This window comes from Choloepus didactylus, chromosome 3 (assembly GCF_015220235.1).
Source record: "Choloepus didactylus isolate mChoDid1 chromosome 3, mChoDid1.pri, whole genome shotgun sequence".
NCBI lineage: Eukaryota > Metazoa > Chordata > Mammalia > Pilosa > Megalonychidae > Choloepus > Choloepus didactylus.
In genome coordinates, this window is record NC_051309.1 from 153737957 (window position 1) to 153760853 (window position 22897).

At 38.3% G+C, this 22897-nt stretch overlaps 1 protein-coding gene across 2 annotated transcripts in view; it reads right to left on the reverse strand.

Moving 5' to 3' along the window:
• Positions 1–22897, reverse strand: part of TBC1D9 (TBC1 domain family member 9) — a 157958-nt gene that overhangs the window by 48209 nt on the left and 86852 nt on the right. For both annotated transcript variants that reach the window (XM_037830710.1, XM_037830711.1), the window contains exons 4-8: positions 9230–9458; positions 8541–8802; positions 6500–6707; positions 1403–1609; positions 304–474 (exon numbers count right to left, since the gene is read on the reverse strand). In XM_037830710.1, the coding sequence (XP_037686638.1) occupies positions 304–474; positions 1403–1609; positions 6500–6707; positions 8541–8802; positions 9230–9458 (1077 nt within the window). The remainder of the gene's footprint in view (positions 1–303; positions 475–1402; positions 1610–6499; positions 6708–8540; positions 8803–9229; positions 9459–22897) is intronic.

The window sequence follows — 22897 nt, forward strand, 5'->3', positions numbered from 1 at the left end:
TTTATATAGCCCCACTGATCAAGGCCCACCCTGAATGGGCAGGGCCACGCCTCCATGGGAACATCTCATCAAAATCATCTCCCACAGCTGGGTGGGGCACATTCCAAGCAAATCCAAACAGCAGCAAAAACGTCTGCCCCACACAAGACCACAAAGATAATGGCATTTGGGGGACACAATACATTCAAACTGGCACAATCTCCATTTATAGAGATATTTATGAATTTGCTTATATTTAAAAATTAATTTTCAATGCCATTGTTCTAATATACAAAGTTTCAGGGACGCAGAGGGGACACTCACCAGTTTAGGGTTGAATTCCTCCGGAGAGCGCCGCCGATACATGGTCATCAGGGTCTGGGTGGCCGTGGGAACACTGTTGCTGTTCAGGTTGAACTGGCGCTCCCCATCAGCATCGGAGCTCGTGCTTCTCTGGGGGCTGGAGGAAACAAGGCTGCTGGGCCGAGAATACACCTGTCGATGTAGAGAGGAACAGGGCACTAGAAGGGTTCGAGAATTAGAATTTACATCTCAGTGTCCTCTGCACAGATACGAATAACTAAGACACGTGTTCCAAGATGTTTCTTACTATGTGAAGAAACAGGAGAAATGCAGCAAGCCAACATTTTGGCAGGGATTAGATGGGTGTCCGGGTCACAGACTGCAGTTCTACAATGCTCAAAATACATTTCCTCCGTATTTCAGAAGCATTTTTGCAACAAGGTGGTTGGCCAGTTAGCTCTCTGACTTGCGTTTTTGCAAAGCATGTCTTGCTTGAGTCAGGAGATAATGGGACCTTCTCATCTCCTCTCTAGTTTCTGGTGCCTTGAAAATGGCCACATAAACTTGAAGCAGGTGGACTGGGACAGGGAGGTTACTGGCAAGTCTCCTATTTTCAAACATTTTTCAGCAGCCAGTGACTTGCTCTATCACTTTAACTAGTCACTTATCTTCTTGGGACTCCAGTTTCCTCATCTCTCAAATGAAGATATTGGTCAGGCTTAATACAACAGGGACTCAGCATGTTTTATTATGAGAATGGTATTATGGATTTCAGACTATTTATTTAGTGACCTTGGGTAAGATTCCCAGCAATTTTATTATGATGACCAGATTCACTTGCTGTGTGACCAGGACAAATTAAAATAAAAGAATTAGACCAGATGGTCTATACATAAGGTACATTTCTGCCCTATGACCCCAAATACAAACTCCATGAGATTTAAATAAGAGCTGATTTATGACTCTGGGCATCAGGGTATGTGGTTTATCTTAGCACAGCTGCAAACAAAATGGAGGCCTAATAAAATGCACAAGGATATGAACACACTTGGCCAGAGTAACAGGATAAACCAGAAACACCCCAGGGCTATAGTTCCTGGCCACTGAATTCTCCACAGACCTCATCATCTGAGCTGTTGTAGCTTCCTGCAAACTCTTTGTCTGAGTATATTTTGGAAGTCGTCTGTTGCAGGAAATCGGAGATCCTCTGCACTAGAAAGTCTCTATCTTTCAAATTGGCAAATAAGAAAGTCATCCTGTTCCTTGTGCTGATGGATAAGGGACTGGGGAGAACACTGGAACTATCTGCCTTTTCCACAATTGTCACCTGAAAAGAAACATGAAACACAGAGTATTACTTTCCAGGAATGACCCAACACCAGGCTATTAACTAGCAGCACTAAAGAAGAAACACTGCACTTTTATGTTCTGTTGGAACGACTATTTTTATTGAGGCAAATTGGGATTCTTTGCATCTGTTCCAATAAAATAACACTTCATAACAAGTCAAACAGGTGCTTATGCCAAAAAGTGGAACCATCTTGCTGGTCTTTCTAAATCAGTGTCTCTAAACTGAGAGTGATTCTGCCCCCAACCCCCAGGACACATTTGACATCATCTGGAGACAGTGTGGGTTGTTACAAATGGATGGATGCTACTGGCATCCAGAAGGAAGAGGGCAGGGATGCTGCTAAACCTCCTACAATGCACAGGACAGCCTCACAACCACGTCCAGCCCAAAATGTTAAAAGTGTGCAGTTGAGAAACTTTGTAATAAAGGTTTGATTTTCATTAAAATTTCATGGAACCATATAACAGGACTTACCACTGCATCATCCCTAAGAGAAAGGAAACAACCCATGAACCTGGTTCTTTTTACCATATACAATGTTGGGATGGTTTTCAAAACACCACCAATCCTTCAAACATCTTATTTTGACTCCAGGGCTTTGCATCCTTCACCTCCCACCACTTCAAAGTTTTAAAGGCTCGTTACTGAACAGAATAGATGCATTAAGACTATTTTCTTCAGCACTTTAGGAAAAAAATCTCAAGGCCAGTTCTAGATAAATGATTTCTTTGCAGCAGCCCTGTCTATATTCTTAAACCTAAGTGTCTTTCCCCCTCTTCATTTCTAACCTGCAAGCAGTCCTGAAAGATTCAACTTTAACCTGTCCATCACCATTTTCACATGAAACATATTTCCTCCAAAGCTGGACTTTAAAAACTTTTTACCCACTCAAGGCTAAGAAGTTGCCTGAAAAGTTGTGGGCCCCAAGTGATATAAAATGGGTTTGGCTGGGCCCATAAGGGGGAAAAAAATGCAGGATCTGCCTTCTACTCTCAGATTTTATAAATGCATAAGTGCACATATTTATTTTTAGGTATATTTTAAAAGAATTCCCTGTAGATACCTGGGATTGCACATAAAGGCCTTTTTTTAATGCAAAGAAAAAATAATAAGCTAGAGAAATGGAAAAATTAAACTTATCATGAAAAGGATTTTCCCTTGACACTGAGGGCATTTATTAAATAACGCTTATTTTTAAATGATCTATAAAAGCTTCTTTTCTCACATCAAATTTTTGCTGATTCTTTTGGCCACCAGGTGTCTGGGACTAAATGGCAAATGCTGAGGGAATTAAAGGTTCGGGTTCTGTGTCTAAAACACACATAGCTGTGGGGATGCTGCAGAGATTGGTAAAGACAAAGTGAAAAATCCTTTATCTGGCTGGGTCATTAACATGGAAACAACAAAATGCTCCCACAGAAGACATGTGACAGGTTACAAGATATGGGGTGTTTTCAACTTTTTTCACTAACAGATGACTTCTAGTAGAATCCTATCCCATAAATTTTGTGCCACCAGAAGAAAATAACAGCTATATCAGAGTTTCCTACAACACAATGAGGTACAATTTCATTACCAATCTGGGTTATAAAACAGATTAGAATATAATCAAATCCTCATGTTTAATAAAGAACATTCTCAAGGAAAATTTGTGACTGAAAAGAAAAACTTCATCTGGAATCAGTATCTAACAAGGATCACTGATCAGATGACTCTATCATCTTGCCTTGCTGCCTTAGTAACTTCTTTAAAACCTCTAGCTGCAAGGGTTTCTCCATGAGTCTCTGTAAACATTTAAAATCTGTGGGTTTGGGCTCCCTTAAGTCTATATATGGAATGCATATTAACAATCTCCAGTCAATATTTCAGTTTATTTATTTTAAAACTTTGATAAAAACGATTGCTGGTCATTAAAGGCAACGAGTGCTGGTCTATACAATCCTAAAAGTGGCCACTCGATGTGGGATGCAATATTCCCATGGAGGCTCCTGCTGACCAATCAGCTTAATATCAGTTCAGAAAGGTGCCCAGTTCAAAGAGAGACCATTCTCTACTCAAACAGACCCCAGATGAGTAGCACGGCCCAGCCCCATTGCTTTTCTGACATTCTTGCTACCTAAAGGTAATAAAAATTACATTAAGTCTTCTGCTTCTTCCATTAGTCAGGGTTAGGGATCTACCATTAGTATTTCTCAATGATTCATTAGGTTAAAAGGAAGAGTCCTACAGTCTCACTTAACATTTCTTTAAACTGTATCCTCCAACCATAACATTGCTTTATTTCTAAACACTACCTCCACATACTGTCCCTCTTCTGATTTACTGTGAAATATGACTCAATTATATCTGCCCTACTATCTATTAGGGAAAACTAGAGAGCAGAAGGCTTACATGTGAGATGGGCTGGGAAAATCAAGCATCTCTCTCTCAATTCCCCTATGCTCTCACCACTGCATTCTGAATCACATTAAAATGTGAGCAGAGCTAACGTGACCCAAGATCCAGGCTTGGTGAACCGAGGGAGAGGCGATCTCTCGACAGCTGTTCCAGACCCTCTCTGCTCTTCCTTTTCCTCTGGATAAACAGAGGGATGACTCACTCAGATTCATAAATGGCATATCAACAGTACAGTTTTAATTCCAGAACGGGTTTCCTTCCTAGCCTTTAGGCACACTCCAGGGCAGCTTTGCTTCACTACATTCAGGTAGTACTTGAAGAAGAAAACTAAGTTGAATAACAGCATATGGCAAAGACTACTAAGAAGGTAAATCTGCTGGGAAAAGTTATGAAATACATTTCAGAGCCACATATAAGTACTTTTGGATGATCCGTGTCAGGACTCACCCCCAATGACATATCCTGGCCTCAAAAATGTGTTATAACACCAATTAGCTCACACCATACGAAGGAGGACTAGATTTGTCAGTTGCCTAACATTTTGTATTTTCTTCCATCTACCGATACAGCTTCTAGGAATTTTTAATTTCTAATTTAAGAAACATTATATGCATGATTGGGGAAAAAAAAATAGGAACAATTAAAAGGTCCAACCATATGTAAGAATAAATAAGTGGTGTATATCCATTTAGTGGAATAATATGCTATCATTAAAAACTATGTTGTAGAAGAATATTGACTGATTTGGGGAAAAGTTTAAGATATACATACTGTTAAGGGAAATAAGCAGAAAATAAAAAGCCCCTATACTATGACATCATTTTTCTAAATTTTTAAATATCATATGCACAGCACTGAATAGGAAAAAAATGGAAATCTGTACAACAAAACGTTAAAAGTGATTGCCCCTGGGTGGTGGGGCTAAAGGTGAGTTTTTTTTTCTTTTTGTTTATAGTTTGACAAGTTTCTGTAATGATGATGCATTACTCTTAAAACAAGAAATAAAGAGAGGAGAAAATCTGCTTACAAAAATAATTAAAAAGAGTAACAAAAGAAGGCAGAAGGAAACTTGAATCCTCTTCTATAGGAAATCTTAACCAAGGTCAATTTTGATTAAATGGCCAAAGCCTATGACCATCTTTAACCTCCAGAAAAAGAGCAGAGGAGGTTGGAAGCTGCCTGGCTAGAAATTGCAGGGCTGCTATCCCCTGGACTGCTCCTCCCCGACACCCTATCCTAGAATCCCTGTCGACCCCAGACCTCAGAGCAAAGCTTTCAAATAAGTACCAGTGTAACCTGTGGCCAAGAAGATGTGATAGAACCCACCTCCACTTCATGTACAACAATAATAATCTTTCTAGACATTACTGTGCATGAGAATCAGCTAGGGAATTTATTTTAAAAAGATTCCAAATCTTGCAGAGATTAGATTCACAAGGTCTGGGGTGGGTCTCAGAGCAGACCTGAACAAACACTTGGCTTTTGGGTCACAGCCCAGACTGTCTCCTTCTGACCAAGTGACCCCGGTGCTGTGAATCAGGCAGCCTTGGAAGAAGAGATCTCACAGACCCCACAGTCACAGAGAGCAGTGACGACACAGGCGCCACCAAAAGACCCATGGACATTCATCTGTGGTTAAAAGCCAATCAGGTTTTAAATGCACAGTGTCTATTTGGGAAGATGGAAAAGTTTTGGTAATGGCTGGTGGTGACGGAATAGAACAACATTGTGAACGTAATTAACAGCACTGAATTATACATTTGAATGTGGTCAAAGGGGGAAATTTTAGCTTGTATATATGTTACTAGGAAAAAGTTTTTTAAAAATCCATGGAACTGCACAACTCAAACAGTTAATGCTAAGTTAAACTATGGACTTTAGTTAATAGTACAATTATAAAAATGTGCTTTCATCAGTTGTAACTAATGTTCCATACCAATGCAAGGTTTTAAAAAATAGGGTGGTGTATGGGAATCCTGTATTTTATGCATGATTATATTGTAACCCATAATTTCTCTAATTAAAAAAACAAATAAGAAAAATCTGAGAAACTGTCAAAGCCAAGAGTAGCCTAAGAAGACATGACAATTAAATGGAATGTGGACTGTGGTAACCTGGATGAGATCCTGGAACTGAAAGAGGACAGCGGGTAAAAACTAAGGAGATCGGAATAAAGCAGGGAGTTTAATTATCAGTGATTAATCAATATTGGTTCATTAGTTGAGACAATTATACCATACTAATGTGAGATGTTAATAATAGGGGAAAATGAATGTGGGATATACGGGAACTCCGTCCTATCTTCACAATTTTTCTGTAAATCTAAAACTATTCTAAAATTAAAAATTGATTTTTGAAAAAACTTTAAAAGAAAGCCAACCAACTGCTGGTAAAAATAATATTCATAGTTCCCATAGGAAAATATTACAAGCAAAACTCTTAAAATATCCATTTTTAGCTAATACTTACCTCACGGAGTGGGATAATGAGGCTACACAAGTTCTCCTCCTTACTGGTAAAACAGATATAATTTGTGGACACAAACATCTGCCCCAAAATGTGCATTTTGTTAAATGGAGTCCAGAGGGTGCAATCTGTGTGGCCATCCAATTTTTCATCTTTGGGCAGCCGGAAAAGAGCACGGTATCTCTCGCTCTTTGCCCTGGCATCAAGATCACTGGAAAGCAATAGCAGTAACTCACTTCATGCAAGAAAAATATTTCAATACCTTCTAAATGATTCCGCAATAGAGGCTCCCGCAGCCCATCTTTCCCTTCCCTCAATCCTGCCAAATTCATCCCTACCTTCCTAGCTTTGTATTGGAGTTAACTCCAACCTAATGATCTGAAAGCATAATAAAATCATTTTAATTTATTTAGGTCCCCTGTATTTTACAGTCAACATCCCTTAAATATTATAGGAGATTAGGAGAGCTAGGCTTGCACAGGAAACTAATTATCCTTCAATAATTTTTAGAGATCAGTACATGTACACTTATGTGAAGCCACTTTGGGGGCCTTATCTTTTAAGAAAGACCTACCAAGGGTGCAAAAAAGCTACATAAATCTGTTGGAAGTTGTTGTACTTCCTAAACAGACAACAAAACTTTGCATCAGGGGGCACAAAAACAACCCATATCTTGTAGTTATGGTTTCCAACCTCAGCTGGGTCTTTTGTTGACGACAAACTTTTCCCTTAAGAATTCCTTTCCCTATTCATCACTTTAATTGTTTCAAACCCCTCCCCTCAGCTTGCTAACCTACCTTAGCCTCTTGACAATCTAGTTTCTGGCTTCACAGAGCAAATAGAGGTCTTGATGCAGGAACTCCCTCCCATTTTCTCCCTTCTACCACCAACATTACCTCTGCCTTTGCCTGTTCTTGCTTCCCCATTTCAAAGGGGGAGGTACTGGCAATACAAGCAACCTTTTCCATGCCCTACAAGACATTACTTTAAAAAAACTTTAATTACCACTTCATTCTCTATTCTCTCTCAGGTCTCTACACTCCTACCCTCACCAATAAACTCTTCCCATCTGCCTACTTTATTCCATCCTATGTTCAAATCTTCTCCATTCTAAAAAAAAAAAAAAAAAAAGCAACCCTAACCCTCCTTCACTATCGAATTTCTTGAAACAGCAGTCTAACTTGCCAATCCCCTTTCCTCACCTTTTACTTGCTATTTAATCCATTGCAGTAATTGCTTCTACCCTCCACCATGCTACTGAAACACGTCTAAGTTACCAAAGACATCTTAACTGCAGTGACCTCTTTTAGATTTCATTTCCCACTAGTATACCAATGACTTTCAATTTGTATATCCTTCTGGACTAATCTCCCATCTTCTAACCCACATCTCCAATTAGATGTCCTGCAAGCCCCTTAATGATCAAAATTGAGCTACCATGTCTCTCAGACATGCTCTTCTTTTTCTCATTCCTCATCTCAGTTAATGGCAATTTCACACCTACAGTTACTGTGGCTCGAAACCTATGGATCACCAACTCTTCCCTCATCCTCTCACTAGCTCAACTCACACATCCAGACCTCCAGGCCTATCTTCATCCCATGCTCTGCCATCTTCCAGCCAGGTCATGGACTTGCTTCCCTCAGGGCTCTTCCCTTGTGCTTCCTCTCATGCTCTACTTTCTGCCTAAAATATTCCTCTTACAGTACCTGCATGGGTAACTTTTACTGCTCCTTCAAAGTCCACTCAAAGCAGCCTCTACTGAGAAACCTTTCCAATCCCATCTGGGTGGAGCTAGGCACACTGTCTCTGCACCCACTGTACTCTGTTCATAGGGCCAGAAGAGTTACCACCACATTGTGCTTGAGCTGCTCACGCCTGCCTCACTTACTGAACTAGGAACTTCAAGCAGTCTTTGTCAGTTTTGTATCCATACCCAGAAGGGTGTCCAGACCACTTGTTCAGAAGAGGTTAAATTGAATAAATGAATGGACAGGTTTCTTGTTTCTAAAGTCTGAAAGACTCAAAGTCTTTATTCACCTACCGTTTTAAAGCAGACACTTTTTTTGGTGACTTCTTTTTCAGCTTGGGCAGGGATAGATCTTGTTCAAACCCTTCATTGTCTAAGAGTTGCCTCATGGCTATGTTGGCGAGCTGCTCCATTAACTTGAACGTCTCATTGATGTTGAGGAATACTGAGAAGAAATGTTCGCTGGACCTCGTGCTCACTTTGATCACATCAGGTAGGAGGAGCGTGGCGTTCTTCTCAAGCTGAGTGATGTCCACCCACCGGATGACCAGCTTGGCTGAGCACAGGGAGCAGGCTGGGTCAACACCTGGCTCCTTATAGCTTTTCCCAGCTATTGCAACCTCACTCCCTTACCACCACCCTCCACCCTGCCAAACCCCTTTGAGTCTGTGGACCTATATTTATTGCTGTTTTGTTCTTTTGTTTTAAGAGGCAAACCTGGACCACCTAAGGTGTGAGTTTATAATTATTATGGATTTGAATCCCTATCTACTAAACTAATTGTACCTCAGTGAATCTTTATTATTTAATGACTAAATTCTTTACAATTATTGAACTGAAGAGAGTTTGACTTATTTTTAAATAGTCAAAAATAATGTTGACCCATTTTTAACTACAGATTTATTTGTGATATTATGACGTGGTTGATGGGCCCAGGCAGACATCAGAAGTCTTTCCAAAGACTCCTTCTGAAAACAACTTACCTTCCCTTCCCATAAGAAAAGAATAAAAGCAAAGGTGGTTAATACTGAGGTACATCCAACCCTGACGGGGGACCTTCCCCTTCCAGTAGCTGCAGGAGTAATAGTTGACAAGTTTCTCTTCTTCAGGCATCCCAAACAGCCTGTGGAATTTGACGATGGCTTCTTTAAACTTCTCTGTATCGTCATCTTCCTTTACATCATTGATTTTGTTATACTCAGCAATGATGCCCTAAGTAGGGATAAAATACAAAGCACACAACTGGCATTAATATGACTATAGCTACTTTTTCCTTATGCTTACATATTCGAAAGGAAGAAAAAATTCCTAAGGCTGGAATTTAAAAAAAAAATTGATGAATTCAGTTCCAAGGCTATCCCTAAATTCTAAATCAGTAATAAGTAGCGTTTGTGTCCTAAAAGATTTTCAAATGACCACAGAGATGTTATTATCTGCTTATGGGTGCTAACCATTTTATTAAATTTGCTTGGAATGAAACCCAAGGTCTTTATTTTACAAATGAGATATGAAGATTTTGCCACTTCTATTGCTTTTGCTATCTTATCATGACGAGGTCCACCCAAAGGTCAACTTCTGCCTTTCTCAAAGTCAACAAAAATCCATCATGTGTAGCAAACTTGACCCTAGACAAGAGAGGAAAGAAAGACTGCAACACATGTCTGACCCTCTGTCTCAGGGCCATGAATAACTGTCAGGGAACCTAGGGAAGAGGAACAAGCAACCATCTGAATAGAAAAGGGGTGGATATGGAGCAAAAATTAAATTGGATACACAATTTTTGGGCAGTTGGACAGGTAATGAAATATCTGCATATCAAGTGACAGTTTTAGTTTACTATTCAATCATTATAGCAGCTCTTCTGTAATTCCCTGAAAATTGGCTTCTACCTATATTTCTTTACAAAAATGCTCCCTTCAATTCTACCTCTGACTTTGTAATCATCAAATCGCTTTCACCCCATCTGCCTTTTTTCTGAAATCAAGGTAGCACTGCAAAAGTATGAAAGAACTTCAAAGCATGAAAGTCTTGGGTTCAGATCCCACTGTGTGTCTGTGTGAACTTGGACAATCTCTTTGAGTCTCTTTGAAATGACTGAGCCTTCCATATCTCAAGCATAGAAACCTGCACCTGCCTCATACCTGGAATTCCTAGCTTTGGGTTCTTCTTCCTCCACTACACCTTGGATGCTCCCTACAAGTTTATTTTCCTGAAACTTGTTTTGATTACAGCACTATTATTATCAAAATCCTCAGTGGTTCTCCACTTCCACCAGTATAAAGCCCACAATTTCAGATCATGCACATTTTAGATCCAACCAACCCTGCAATCTTTTCTCTTGTAACTACATCCAACCAATGTTTCCCACTAGTAACTCTGCTCCAGCTAGCCTTAGGCACTCTCAGGTCCTGATCATGTCATCTGTGTGCTTTCCCATCTTCTCATTGTGGTCCTGCTATTCTGCTTGCCTACAATCAGACTGTTCTTGATTTCATTAATTCTACTAATTTCCCAAGTCTGGTTCAAGTCCCACTTACTTGTGAACCTTCCCCTATCTATGATTCTCCTTCTCCACATTAAATACTGTTGACTCTCTGCACTATGTATTGAAATTATTTTCCTGAATTATACTTTCACTGCCAGATCTTTCACCCTTATTGCCAGAAGTGGTGGTAATGACAAGTGATTGTTGGAGGGAGGGCTTTTGGCTTCCTTAATTTCCATCATGATTCAATTCTAGTTTAAAACAAACATAAACAACAACAACCATAAGAGCAAACCTTAGGCTTATTATGCATACATAACCGAAAGACAAGTCTCCAAACTATTCTTCTCCTATGGCCCTCTATATGGTCCAAAAACTACTGCAATAGCTTCCCAACCAGCATCCCAGCAAGTCTTCCCATCTTCTGACACATTTCATGTAAAGCCACTTTCTGAAGCAGAGATCTCATCAAAGCATTCCCACCTTAAAAACTTCCATAGGCTCTCAGTGAAAAAGGACGCATCCCAACTGCATCTCATGCTGGAAAATCCCTTCTCGATCTGCCCAAACCAACCTTTCCAGGTTCAGCTTTACTAGTATGTTCTCTTGTGAAACTAACCCAGCCCTAAATGAGGACTATGATCTCTTACTTTAAATTTTGGCTGTTATTTTGTTTATGTGTCTCTCTACCACCAAATATGAGTTCCAAAGATAGGGATGGTGTCTTAAACCATTTTTTATCATCACTATCTAGCACTTAAAAGGTGTTCAAGAAGGTTTATTGAGTGAGTATATGTTGTCTTTCCAAATTAGAATATCTTATTCTTTATTATGTCATCAGAGTGGCAGAATTCTGAATGTAAGGTTGTTTAAGAGTTATCAACACTGGCAGAATTGACTACCAAGTTGCTGACTCCTGTTCTTTTGTCATACAGGTGGGCTGTGTGGCTGGCATTGGAAGTAGCAATGTACTTCCCCATGAGAATATCTAAGATAATATTGTTTTCCTCAAATTACTTTTGATATTATGCCACTGAAAGAATAGAGATGCTAATCTGGATGGAGGGCAGGGGGGATCAATTTTGGACTACAGGCGGAGAGCGGGCTTTGGTATAGTGCCACACTAGGAGGCAGCATGAGGGCACTGACTTCTGGGTGGGGAGGAGAAGCCAGTTCAGAATGGAAGAGGGATGAAAACCTTTGCCAGCTGTCAAATGATAATATACGTGCTGATAGTTTATTAAGTTTGCTTGGAATGCAGCAAATACATATAAAGGAGTGGTCTTTCACAAACCAAATGATACCCATGTTTCGAGTGGAAAAACACTAAGTTCACACTGTGTTACCTAAAGAGCTACTAAATACCAAATTTCTATATTGTTCATTTAAAATTTTTAAAAAATGTTTTCAAATAGATGATTTATGACAAAACTACAGATATAGAAACATCACTCTGAAACACTCTGGGGCCCAATGTCCTATATCAACAGGTAAGGCCTTGCTAACTGATTTCCACAATAAAGATGATAGTCCCCATAAGCTACATTCCCAACTTTCCCACTTTTAAGAAAAGAGAGGATCTAGAATGCAGAACCTATTCCTAGTTTGCTGTAATATTGTAGCCAGGATGGGCTGATACTGTAGCCATGATGGAACAAAGGAATGGAATATGTTCTTCCCACGGGTTTTATAGTTTCTACACAATGTAAAATAGGTCACCCTGGTTCTAGACAGTAGCACCTCAAAACTTTGGAAAATTAGTACTATCCAAATATGTTGAACATCCAATAAAATTTTAAACATACAAAAGAACATTGACAGGCAATTCATAACAAGTGAAAAATTAACTTAGCAAATGTGCCAGTTTGGATATATTATGTCACCCCAAAAGCCATGTTTTAATTCAGTCTTGTTGGATATTTGTATTAGGTTGTATCCATGGAGATGTGACGCACTTAACTGTAGGTGACACTTTTTTTTTAATTGAGATTGTTCACATTCCATACAATTATCTAAAGATCCAAAGTGTACAATCAATTGCCCATGGTACCATCATATAGCTATGAATCCATCACCACAATTAATTTTTTTTGACTTTTTAGAACATTTTCATTACTCCAGAAAAAAGGCAAAAAAAAAGGAAACTTAAATCCTCCCATATCCCTAACCAGCCCCACTCCATTATTGACTCATAGTATTGATATAGTACATTTGTTACTGTTGATGAAAGAATGTTAAAATACTACTAACTGTAGTATATAGTTTGCAATAGGTATATTTTTCTCCCTATATGCCCCTCTATTATTATCTTCTTGTTATAGTGTCATACATTTGTTCTGGTTCATGAAAGAGATTTCTAATATTTGTACAGTTAATCATGGACATCGTCCACCACAAGATTCACTGTTTTATATATTCCCATCTTTTAACCTCCAACTTTCCTTCAGGTAACATACATGACTCTGAGCTTCCCCTTTCCACCACATTCACATACCATTCAGCACCATTAGTTATTTTCACAATAATGTGCTACTATCACCTCTGTCCATTTCCAAACACTTAAGTTCCACCTAGTTGAACATTCTGCTCATAATAAGCAGCCGCTCCCCATTCTTTAGCTTAGTTCTATATCCTGGTAACTTATATTTCATGTCTATGAGTTTACATAGTATAATTAGTTCATATCGGTGAGACCCTGCCATATTTCTCCTTATGTGTCTGACCTATTTCACTCAATATAGTGTCCTCAAGGTTTCTTCATCAACCCATTTTTTAAGACAGTTTTGTCCACACCCCATACATTCCATCCTAAGTAAACAACTGATGATTCCCTGTATAGTCATGTATTTATGTATTCACCACCCTCAACACTATCTATAGGACATCTCCATATCTTCCACAAGGAAGAAGGAAGAGTCAAAGAAGGTACCGAGACAAAAGAAAAAGAAAAAAGAAAGAGAAAAAACAAAACAAAACATGACAGCTAGGAAGCAACAAAAGGAAAGATGGCATTAAACTAAAGTAGAATAAAGAGTCAGACAACATCACCAATGCAAGGAGTCGCATACCCTTCCCTTATTCCCCACACCCCCATATGCATTTAGCTTTGGTACATTGCTTTAAAGGAAGCATAATACAATGTTTCTGTTAATTATAGTCTCTAGTTTGCATTGATTGCATCTTTCCCCCAGTACCACCCTATTTTTAATACCTTGCAAGGTTGACATTCATTTGTTCTCCCTCATGTAAAAACATATTTGAAAATTTTTCACAATTTTGAGCACTCTAGGTTTCACTGAGTTACACAGTCCCAGTCTTTATCTTTCCTCTTTCCTTCTGGTGTCCTACATGCTCCTAACCTCCCTCTTTCAACCATACTCACAGTTACCTTTGTTCAGTGTACTTACATTGCTGTGCTGCCATCACCAAAAACTGTGTTTCAAACCTCTCACTCCTGTCTTTTCCTGTTTGTCTGTAGTGCTCCCTTTAGTGTTTCCTGTAGAGCAGGTATCTTGTTCACAAACTTTGTCATTGTCTGTTTGTCAGAGAATATTTTAAACTCTCCCTCGTATTTGAAGGACAGTTTTGCCGGATATAGGATTCTTGGTTGGTGGTTTTTCTCTTTCAGTATCTTAAATATATCACACCACTTCCTTCTTGTCTACATGGTTTCTATTGAGAAATCCACACATAGTCTTATCAAGCTTCCTTTGTATGTGATGGATTGCTTTTCTCTTGCTGCTTTCAGGATTCTCTCTTTGTTTTTGATGTTGATCATCTAATTATTAAGTGTCTTGGCATAGGCCTATTCAGATATTTTCTGTTTGGGGTATGCTGTGCTTCATGGATCTGTAATTTTATGTCTTTCATAAGAGATGGGAAATTTTCACTGATTATTTCCTCTATTATTGCTTCTGCCCCTTTTCCCTTCTCTTCTCCTTCTGGGACACCAATGACACGTACATTCCTGCATTTTGTTTTGTCCTTAAGTTCCCAGAGACATTGCTCATATTTTTCCATTCTTTTCTCTATCTGTTCTTTTGTGTGTAGGCTTTCACATGCCTTGTTCTCCAGTTCCTGAGTGTTTTCTTCTGCCTCTTGAGATCTGCTGTTGTATGTTTCTATTGTGTCCTTTGCCTCTTGTGTTTTGCCTTTCATTTCCAGAGATTCTGTCAGTTGTTTCTTCAACCTTTTGATTTCTACCTTATGTACATCAAGTGTTTTCATTATATGCTCCATCTCTTTTGCCATATCTTCCCTAAACTTTTTGAATTGATTTAGCATTAGTTGTTTCAATTCCTGTATCTCAGTTGAAGTATAAGTTTGTTCCTTTGACTGGGCCATAGCTTCGTTTTTCTTAGTGTAATTTGTATTTTTCTGTTGTCTAGGCCTCTGATTTCCTTGGTTACTCCAATAAGGTACTCCAAGAACAGAATGGGCTCAGATCTCAGAGGGGGGCAATATTCAGTATCAGGTCTCCCTGAGGGTGTGTCTTAGAAGATTGACACACCCTATGAGGCCTCAAGCCACTATGCTTTCCCTAACCTGCCCAGCAGGTGGCATCTGTCAGCCTGTAGTTCCCTACTGGTGTAAGGAGGTGTGGCCCCCTTAGTCCTTAGTTTCTGTTTTGGCTGTTTTCCCCCAGACTCTGGTGTGTGGTTCTGAATGGGAGGCTGGTAGTAGAGCTGAGCATCACCCCCTTCGTCTTAGGGAAGATACATCCTCTAGGGAGTTTTCATTTGCATTTAAATAGGCTCTTTGTCTCTCTGACTCTGCTATCTCCACCCTTGTCTGGGTCAGAGAGCTGTGAACTGAAAATGGCTGTGGCTTTCTCCACTGAGCTGCCCAGGTTGAGAGAGAGCAAAAGAGACAGAAAGCCACCGTTCAGGGCCAGTACACAGTCTCCACAGCTTCACCTGCCAGCCAGAGATAGCACCTGGTCCTCTGGGTTCCCCCATCCAGCACAGAGAAGTCTGCCAGCTCTTTAAGGTCAATCATCACTAAAAGCCTCTGTCTGGTTGATAGGGATTTGTAGCTTGTACTGAGCAGTCCATGCTTGTTAATTAAAACCCCAGGTGGAGCTGGACTGAGGTATATTTGCATGTTCAGAGAGTGCTGCTCTCTTGTACCGTGAGGCTTTGCAGTTTGGGCTGCTGTGGGGGAAGGGCTCTTGGCGTGGGTCCACAGCCTTTACTTACAGATTTTATGCTGCAATCTCAGGCCTTCCTCCCAATCCAGGTTGGTGTATAATGTGTGGACAGTCATGTTTGTCTCACAGCAGTTATTCCAGATTATTTACTAATTGTTCCTGGTTGTTTATTAGCTGTTGGATGAGGGTTGCTTCCATAGTTATGTTATTGCATTTATAATTCATAAAATTTAATTAAATTTTCACAACAAATAAATTTGTTGGTTTCCTTAATTACTGGAAGCCTAAATGCTTAAAACATTAATTTGCACATGATAATGTTTTTTCACACATTATTGCATTAATGCCTATTAATTCCTTCTTTATAATTAGTTTCAAGGGAATTAAATCTGACATTTTTGGTGTAATGAAAATGGTGAGAAAAGTGACTATTTGACATTGCTTGTCATTTTTTTTTCTTTTCTGATTTTTCCTCCTGGCTATGGTCACCTCTAAGCTTTGGTTTCTTCCTACAGCTCTTTATTTGTGCCATATTCGAAAAGATGATAACCTTTGAGGGAGGACTATGAGAGGTAACTAAAAACCCTCAATAATGGCTCCTGGGTGCAGATCATGTCCTCTCTATAGCAATCTTAGCCCCCTTTCAACCAGCCTCTCTTACATGATCAAATTAGGAATCTAAAGACCCTCTCCATTTACAGTACTTCCAAGAATTTCAGATATGAGATTTAGCTATAAAATGAAAATATTATAAAATGTGATTGATTTTATCAATAAAATCACTCTCAGTCATTCAAGAATAAATTTTTTGTTTGGAACCCGGTGTCTCTTTGCTTCAACTGTTCCTTTCCAATATCTCTCCACCACCCAATTTTATCCTCTTCTAATCTATTTAATAAAGATGGAGTAGAAACTTAAATCACTAATCTTGAAGTGGTGATAAAATATTTATTTGGAGGAGGGTGTAAAAGGAGGTGTTGATATTATTATATGTGCTTTGCAATGCTCAGTCTTCATTAACTTTATATGGTCCAGTTAAAATTCACCTCTCTTCTTTAAACCTTTAAAAACACCAGGTCCTAAAGAGCAATGAGATTTCTTTCATATTTTAAAAATTCTTTTTCTGATTACAAAAATACTACATGTTCATGCAAAAACTTTAGTAAAGTAGAAGAAAGTAAAAATTGGCTCTTCTGTGGAATTTTAACGAGAAGCACATTGTCAGGCTGCTACCTAGAATTCCTTCTTAACCTGATTACAGAAAAAGGCTTTCTAACTAATGACTAAATAAAAATTAAGAACTTTGCATAGCAAAAACTACCATAGGTGAAGTCAAAAGACAAATGACAGACAGAGAAAATATCTGCAATATACATTGCAGATAAAGGGCTAATATACCTCACATACAAATAACTTTTTTAAAGTTAAAGAAAAACATGACCAAAAGTCCTATATAAAAGTAGGCAAAGGACATAAACAGGCAGGTCACAAAAATTGATATTAAAAAAAAAGGCCCTAACAGTGGCTGAGAAATTCCAAATAGACTCAAGAGGATATCCTGGTGGTTTGTCTTATGCAAGCCCCAGCTAGACATTTTGAATGTGATGTCCTTACCCAAAGCAGTCCCCAAATATCTACATCCCTACCTGGGATTCTATAAAGGTTCAGTCACTAAATTTTATCTCTTAGAAACTTAAATCCACCAGAGCGTTCCTATGCCAGACAAGTCCTAAAACCCAGAGGCAATAGCCTCTTTAAGAACAACAATCAGATGCAGCCCCCTTCCCCATACTGTCTACACCCCCTTTCAATATGACCAATTAGGGTTGTCACTATCTAGACACCCTGAAGATGGAAAAAGAGATTAAGTGAGAGGAAGGGGTAGCAACAAACAAGATAAGATTTAACAAAGGTCTATGAACACTGAAACTTTATATATATATATATATATATATATATATATATATATATTTAGATGCTGGGGTGTTGGAATAGCTGGAAGGAGGTAAATGACATGGTGGACCTGTAATCTATAGCATTCTTTGAAGTTTGCTCTTTAGCTACTTGTTGAATTGTGCTTCGAAAGTCTTCACCTTTCTGTATATATTCTATATTTCATAATAAGGAAAGAACTGAAACTGTGGATCTGTAACCCCTAACAATTTTTGAAGTTATATATATAACTGCTTGTTGAGATGTACATTGAAAGTTAACACCTTTTGTTACTTATATTTTACCATAATGGAAATAGCTGAGGTTGTGGAACTGTGACCCATGACATTCTTTGAAATTTGCTAACTATTTGTTAAATATCATACTTTGAAAGTTATTACTGTTATGTATATATGCTAAAGTTCACAATAAAAAATGCATAAAAAAATGGTCCTAACCCCTGCCTCACATCATAAACAAAAATTAACTCAAAAAAGATCAATGACTTAAATATAAGAGCTAAAACTATAATACTCTTAGAAAAAAGACAGGAAATATCTTCAGGACCTTGTATTTTGCAATGGATGTGTAGACTTTACACTAAAAGCATGAGCAGCAAAAGAAAAAAAATAGGTAAATTGGACATCATCAAAATAAAAAACTTTTACTCATCAAAGGACATTATCAAGAAAGTGAAAAGACAAACAGCAGAATGAAAGAAAATATTTGGAAACCATATATCTGATAATGGTTTAATATCCAGAATATACAAAGAACTCCTACAATGCAACAACAAAAAGACAAACAACCCAATTTTAAAATGGGCAAAGGACTTAAATAGATTTCTCCAAAGAAGATATATAAATAGCCAATAAGCACATGAAAATATGTTCCCAACATCATTATCCATTAGGGAAATGCAAATGAAAACTACAATGAGATACCACTTCATACTCATTAGAATGGCTGTTATTTTAGAAATGAAAATAACAACTGTTGGAGAGGAGGCAGAGAAATTGGAATTCTAGTGCACTGTTGGTGAGATGCAGCCACTGTGGAAAGCAATATGGTGGTTCCTCAAAACGTTAAATATAGAATTACCAATTAACCCGGCAATCCCACTTCTAGCTATGTAGCCAAAGAGAGTAAAAGCAGGGTCACAAACAGATACTTGTGCATTAATGTTTATAGCAGCATGATTCACAATAGCCCAAGACTGGAAACAACACAAGCATCCATCAACAAATGGATTAAGAAAATGTGGCACATACACACAATGGAATATTATTCTGCCACGAGAAAAAAATGATATTATGAGACATGCTACAACACAGAAGAACCTTGAAAACATTATGCTCATTGAAATAAGCAAGGCACGTATGGACAGAAAATGTATGATATCACTTACAAGAGATGACTAGAAATAACAAATTCGCAGAGGTGGAAAGTAGATTAGAGGTTATTAGGGCAGGATGTATGGGGAGAAAGGGTGTGGGCAGAGAAGGGAAGAGAGAATGTTTGTTTGTAAAAATATATACAAACAAATTGATGAAAATGGAAAATAACAAGAGCTGACAAGGCTGCAGAGAGTTAGGAACCTTAGAATATTGTTAGTGGGTAGGTAAAAAGGTGCAGCCACTGTAGAAAGGTTTGGTGATTCCTCAGTAAGTTAAACAGAGAGCTACCATATGACCCAGCAATTCCACTTCTAGGTATATACCTGAAAGAACTGAAAGCAGGAACTTGGACATACATTTGTACACCAATGTTTATGTAGTAGCATTATTCACGATAGCCAAAAGGTGGAAGCAACTTGTTCTGGTTTGCTAAGGTTGTCATTATGCAAAATATCAGAAATGAATTGGCTTTTATAAAAGGGGTTTCTTCAGTTAGAAATTTACAGTCTGAAGTCCATGAAAGTGCCCTAATTAATGCATCAGCATGAATATACCTTCAATGAAGGAAGGCCAGTGGTGTCCTGAAAACCTCTCTCAGCTGGGAAGGCACATGGCCTGCATTCGCTGATCCCGGGTTGCATTCCAGCTCCTCTCTCAGCTCCTGTTGCATTCTTCAAAATGTTGCTTTTGAGGTGTTTTGTCCTCTCTTAGCCTCTCTGGAGAAAACTCTGGGCTAGTATCTCCAAACCGTCAGCAAAAGTCTGCTTTCAATGGCCATCTCCAAAATGTCTCTCTAAGTTGCAGCAGCCAGCTCCTTCTGTCTATGTGCATTTACAGGACTCCAGTGACTTAATCAAGACCCACACTGAATGGGTGGGGCCACACCTCCCTGGAAGTAATCTAATCAAACATATTACACACAGTTGGGTGGGTCACTTCTCCATGGAAACAACCTAATCCAGAGATTCCAACCTAATCAACACTAATATGTCTGTTCCTACAAGATTGTATTAAAGATAATGGCATTTTGGGGAACATAATACATCTAAACTGGCACACAACCCAAATATCTATCAGTAGTAAATGGATAAACAAAATGTGGTATATACACCCAATGGAATAATATTCAACCTTAAAAGAAAGTTCTGATACATGCAACAACACAGGTGAACCATGAATACATCATATTGAGTGAAATAAGTCACAAAAAGGGACAGATATAGTATGATTCCACTTAAATGAAGTAGCTAGAATATGCAAATTCATAAAGACAAAAAGAGTACAGGTGACCAGGGGTGGGAGTAGAGTTAGGAAATAAGGAATTAATGCATAATGGATACAGGGTTTCTGTCAGGAGTGATGGGAAAGTTCTGGTAACAGGTGGTGGTGAGATTAACTCAACATTATGAATGTGATTAATCCCAGTGAACTGTATGCTTGGCAGTGGTTCAGATGGGAAATTTTACGTTGTATATATGTTCCCACAATTAAAAAGAGAGAAAGAGACTAAAGAGACAATGACAATTAAATGTAATACACGATCCTGGACTGGATCTAATAATGGAAGGGAAAATGACCAAAAGGACATTATTGGGACATATGAGAAAACTGGAATACAGACTGTCAGCTTTATATCAATGTTAAATTTCTTGAACTTGATAACTGTACTTAAGGTGGTTACATAAGCTAATATCCTTGTTCTTAGGAAACGTACATGACAGTATTAAGTGTTCAAGGTGCATAATGTATACAACCTACTCTCACATGTTTACAAAATAGACAAATAGATCAGAAGATAGATAGATAGAATAATATGGCAAATGTGGCAACATGTTAAAAGTTCGAAGATCTGGATATCTGGAAGGGGGTTATGTTGGTGTTCTGTGTTTGAGTTTTGTATTACTTTGCGAACTGTCCTGTAAATTTGAAAGTATTTCAAAATAAAACATTTTTTTAAAGGCCCTTAAACATATGTTCAGCTTCATTCAAAACAAGGTAAAGACAAATTAAAACATCACTGAAATACCATTTTTCACCCATCTCATTGGCAAAAATTCAAAATCTTGAAACTATACTTTGTTTTTGAGGCTGTGGGAAAACAGGCATTCTCATACACGGCCAGTGAGAATGCAAAATGATAGAATTCCCGTAAGTTTGCGGGGAGGGAATCTGGCAATATCCAACAAAACTACACGTGCAATTATCCTTTGAGCTGGCAATCCCACTACTAGGAGTTTACCCTAATGGTATATTCCCAGCAATATGAAAGTAAATACACATGAAAATATATATGTACCATTATTCGCAATTATAAAATATTGGGAAAGTGTAGAGGGGAAGCAGAAGGGAGTAACACTTTTTGAGGAATTTTTGACTTCTGAAAGCATGTTATTTCACATATTTAAAAAATAGAACAAAATCAACAATGATGGAAAGGAGAAGGAGCCTAAAACTGAAAACAAACTAAAATGTTTGTTCAGCCCAAATGTTCAGGGCTGAGACAGGGAAGGTACAAGATGAGACTGGAACATCTTGTTATATTAGAAGTAAGGAAGTGCTCACAAAAATAATAGGAGGGTGGTAGTGATGGTGGCACAACATTGTGAATGTAATTAACATCACTGAATTGTATAATTGAAAGTGGTTAAAATGGGAAATCTCATGTTGTATGCATATATGTTACCACAATAAAAAAATTTAAAATAATAATGTTGGGAGTATATCACAAGGACATAGGCAATTTGTAGGGGATCTCTCTGGGTAAATCTGGGACAATGTGCATACCAAAATAATTAAGTACAGCAATGAAATAAAAGCCATTGAAACGCACAGGAATCCATGAGCCTACATCAATAAAAAAATAGGAAAATAAATGGGTTGGGGTTATTGCAAGCCATCACAGGCAAAAAAAAAAAAAAAAAAAAAAGTCAATAGATGTTTACTAAGGAGCAGGATATTTCCATAGCCTTAAAGTGTTTTCCTATGGAGAACTGCAAGTTGTTTATTATTTGCAAAGGGAGAATTAGTAACTATACAGTGAAGAAATTATATAACAGTTTGACTGGGTAACCAAAATTTATATCACCAAATGAGGGGCTTAGGGGTATCATGTGCCTCTGGAAATGATATCTTGAGAAGGACACTATATCACTTATGGAGTACTGCATCCAGGAATGCATAATCTGAATCTCATCCAAAGGAAACATTTGACAAACAAAAGGAAGAATGTTCTGTTAAAAAAACAAAACTGTCTACTTAAAAATCATCAATGTCATAAGAGACAAAGAAAAGCTATGGAAATGTTGCAGATTGAAGGAGACTAAAGAAACATAAAAACTAAATGCAATACCTTCTGTGCCAGTTTGTATATATTATGTCCCCCAGAAAAAGCCATATTCTTTAATGCAATCTTCTGGGGACAGATTGATTAATCTTTTTGATTAGGGTGTGACCTCTTGATTGAATGGTTTCCATGGAGATTTGACCCCACCCATTCAGGGTAGGTCTTGATTAGTTTACTGGAGTCCTTTAATGGGAGCTCTCACAAACAGCAGAGAGAGGAAAATGCCCCAGGATATGCTAAACCAGGACACACAGACATTAGACTCTTGGAAGCTGACAGAGAAGCTTGCTGATGCTTTTGAGATGCTAGCCAGAGTCTGCTAACGAGAAACCAAGAGAGGAAAAA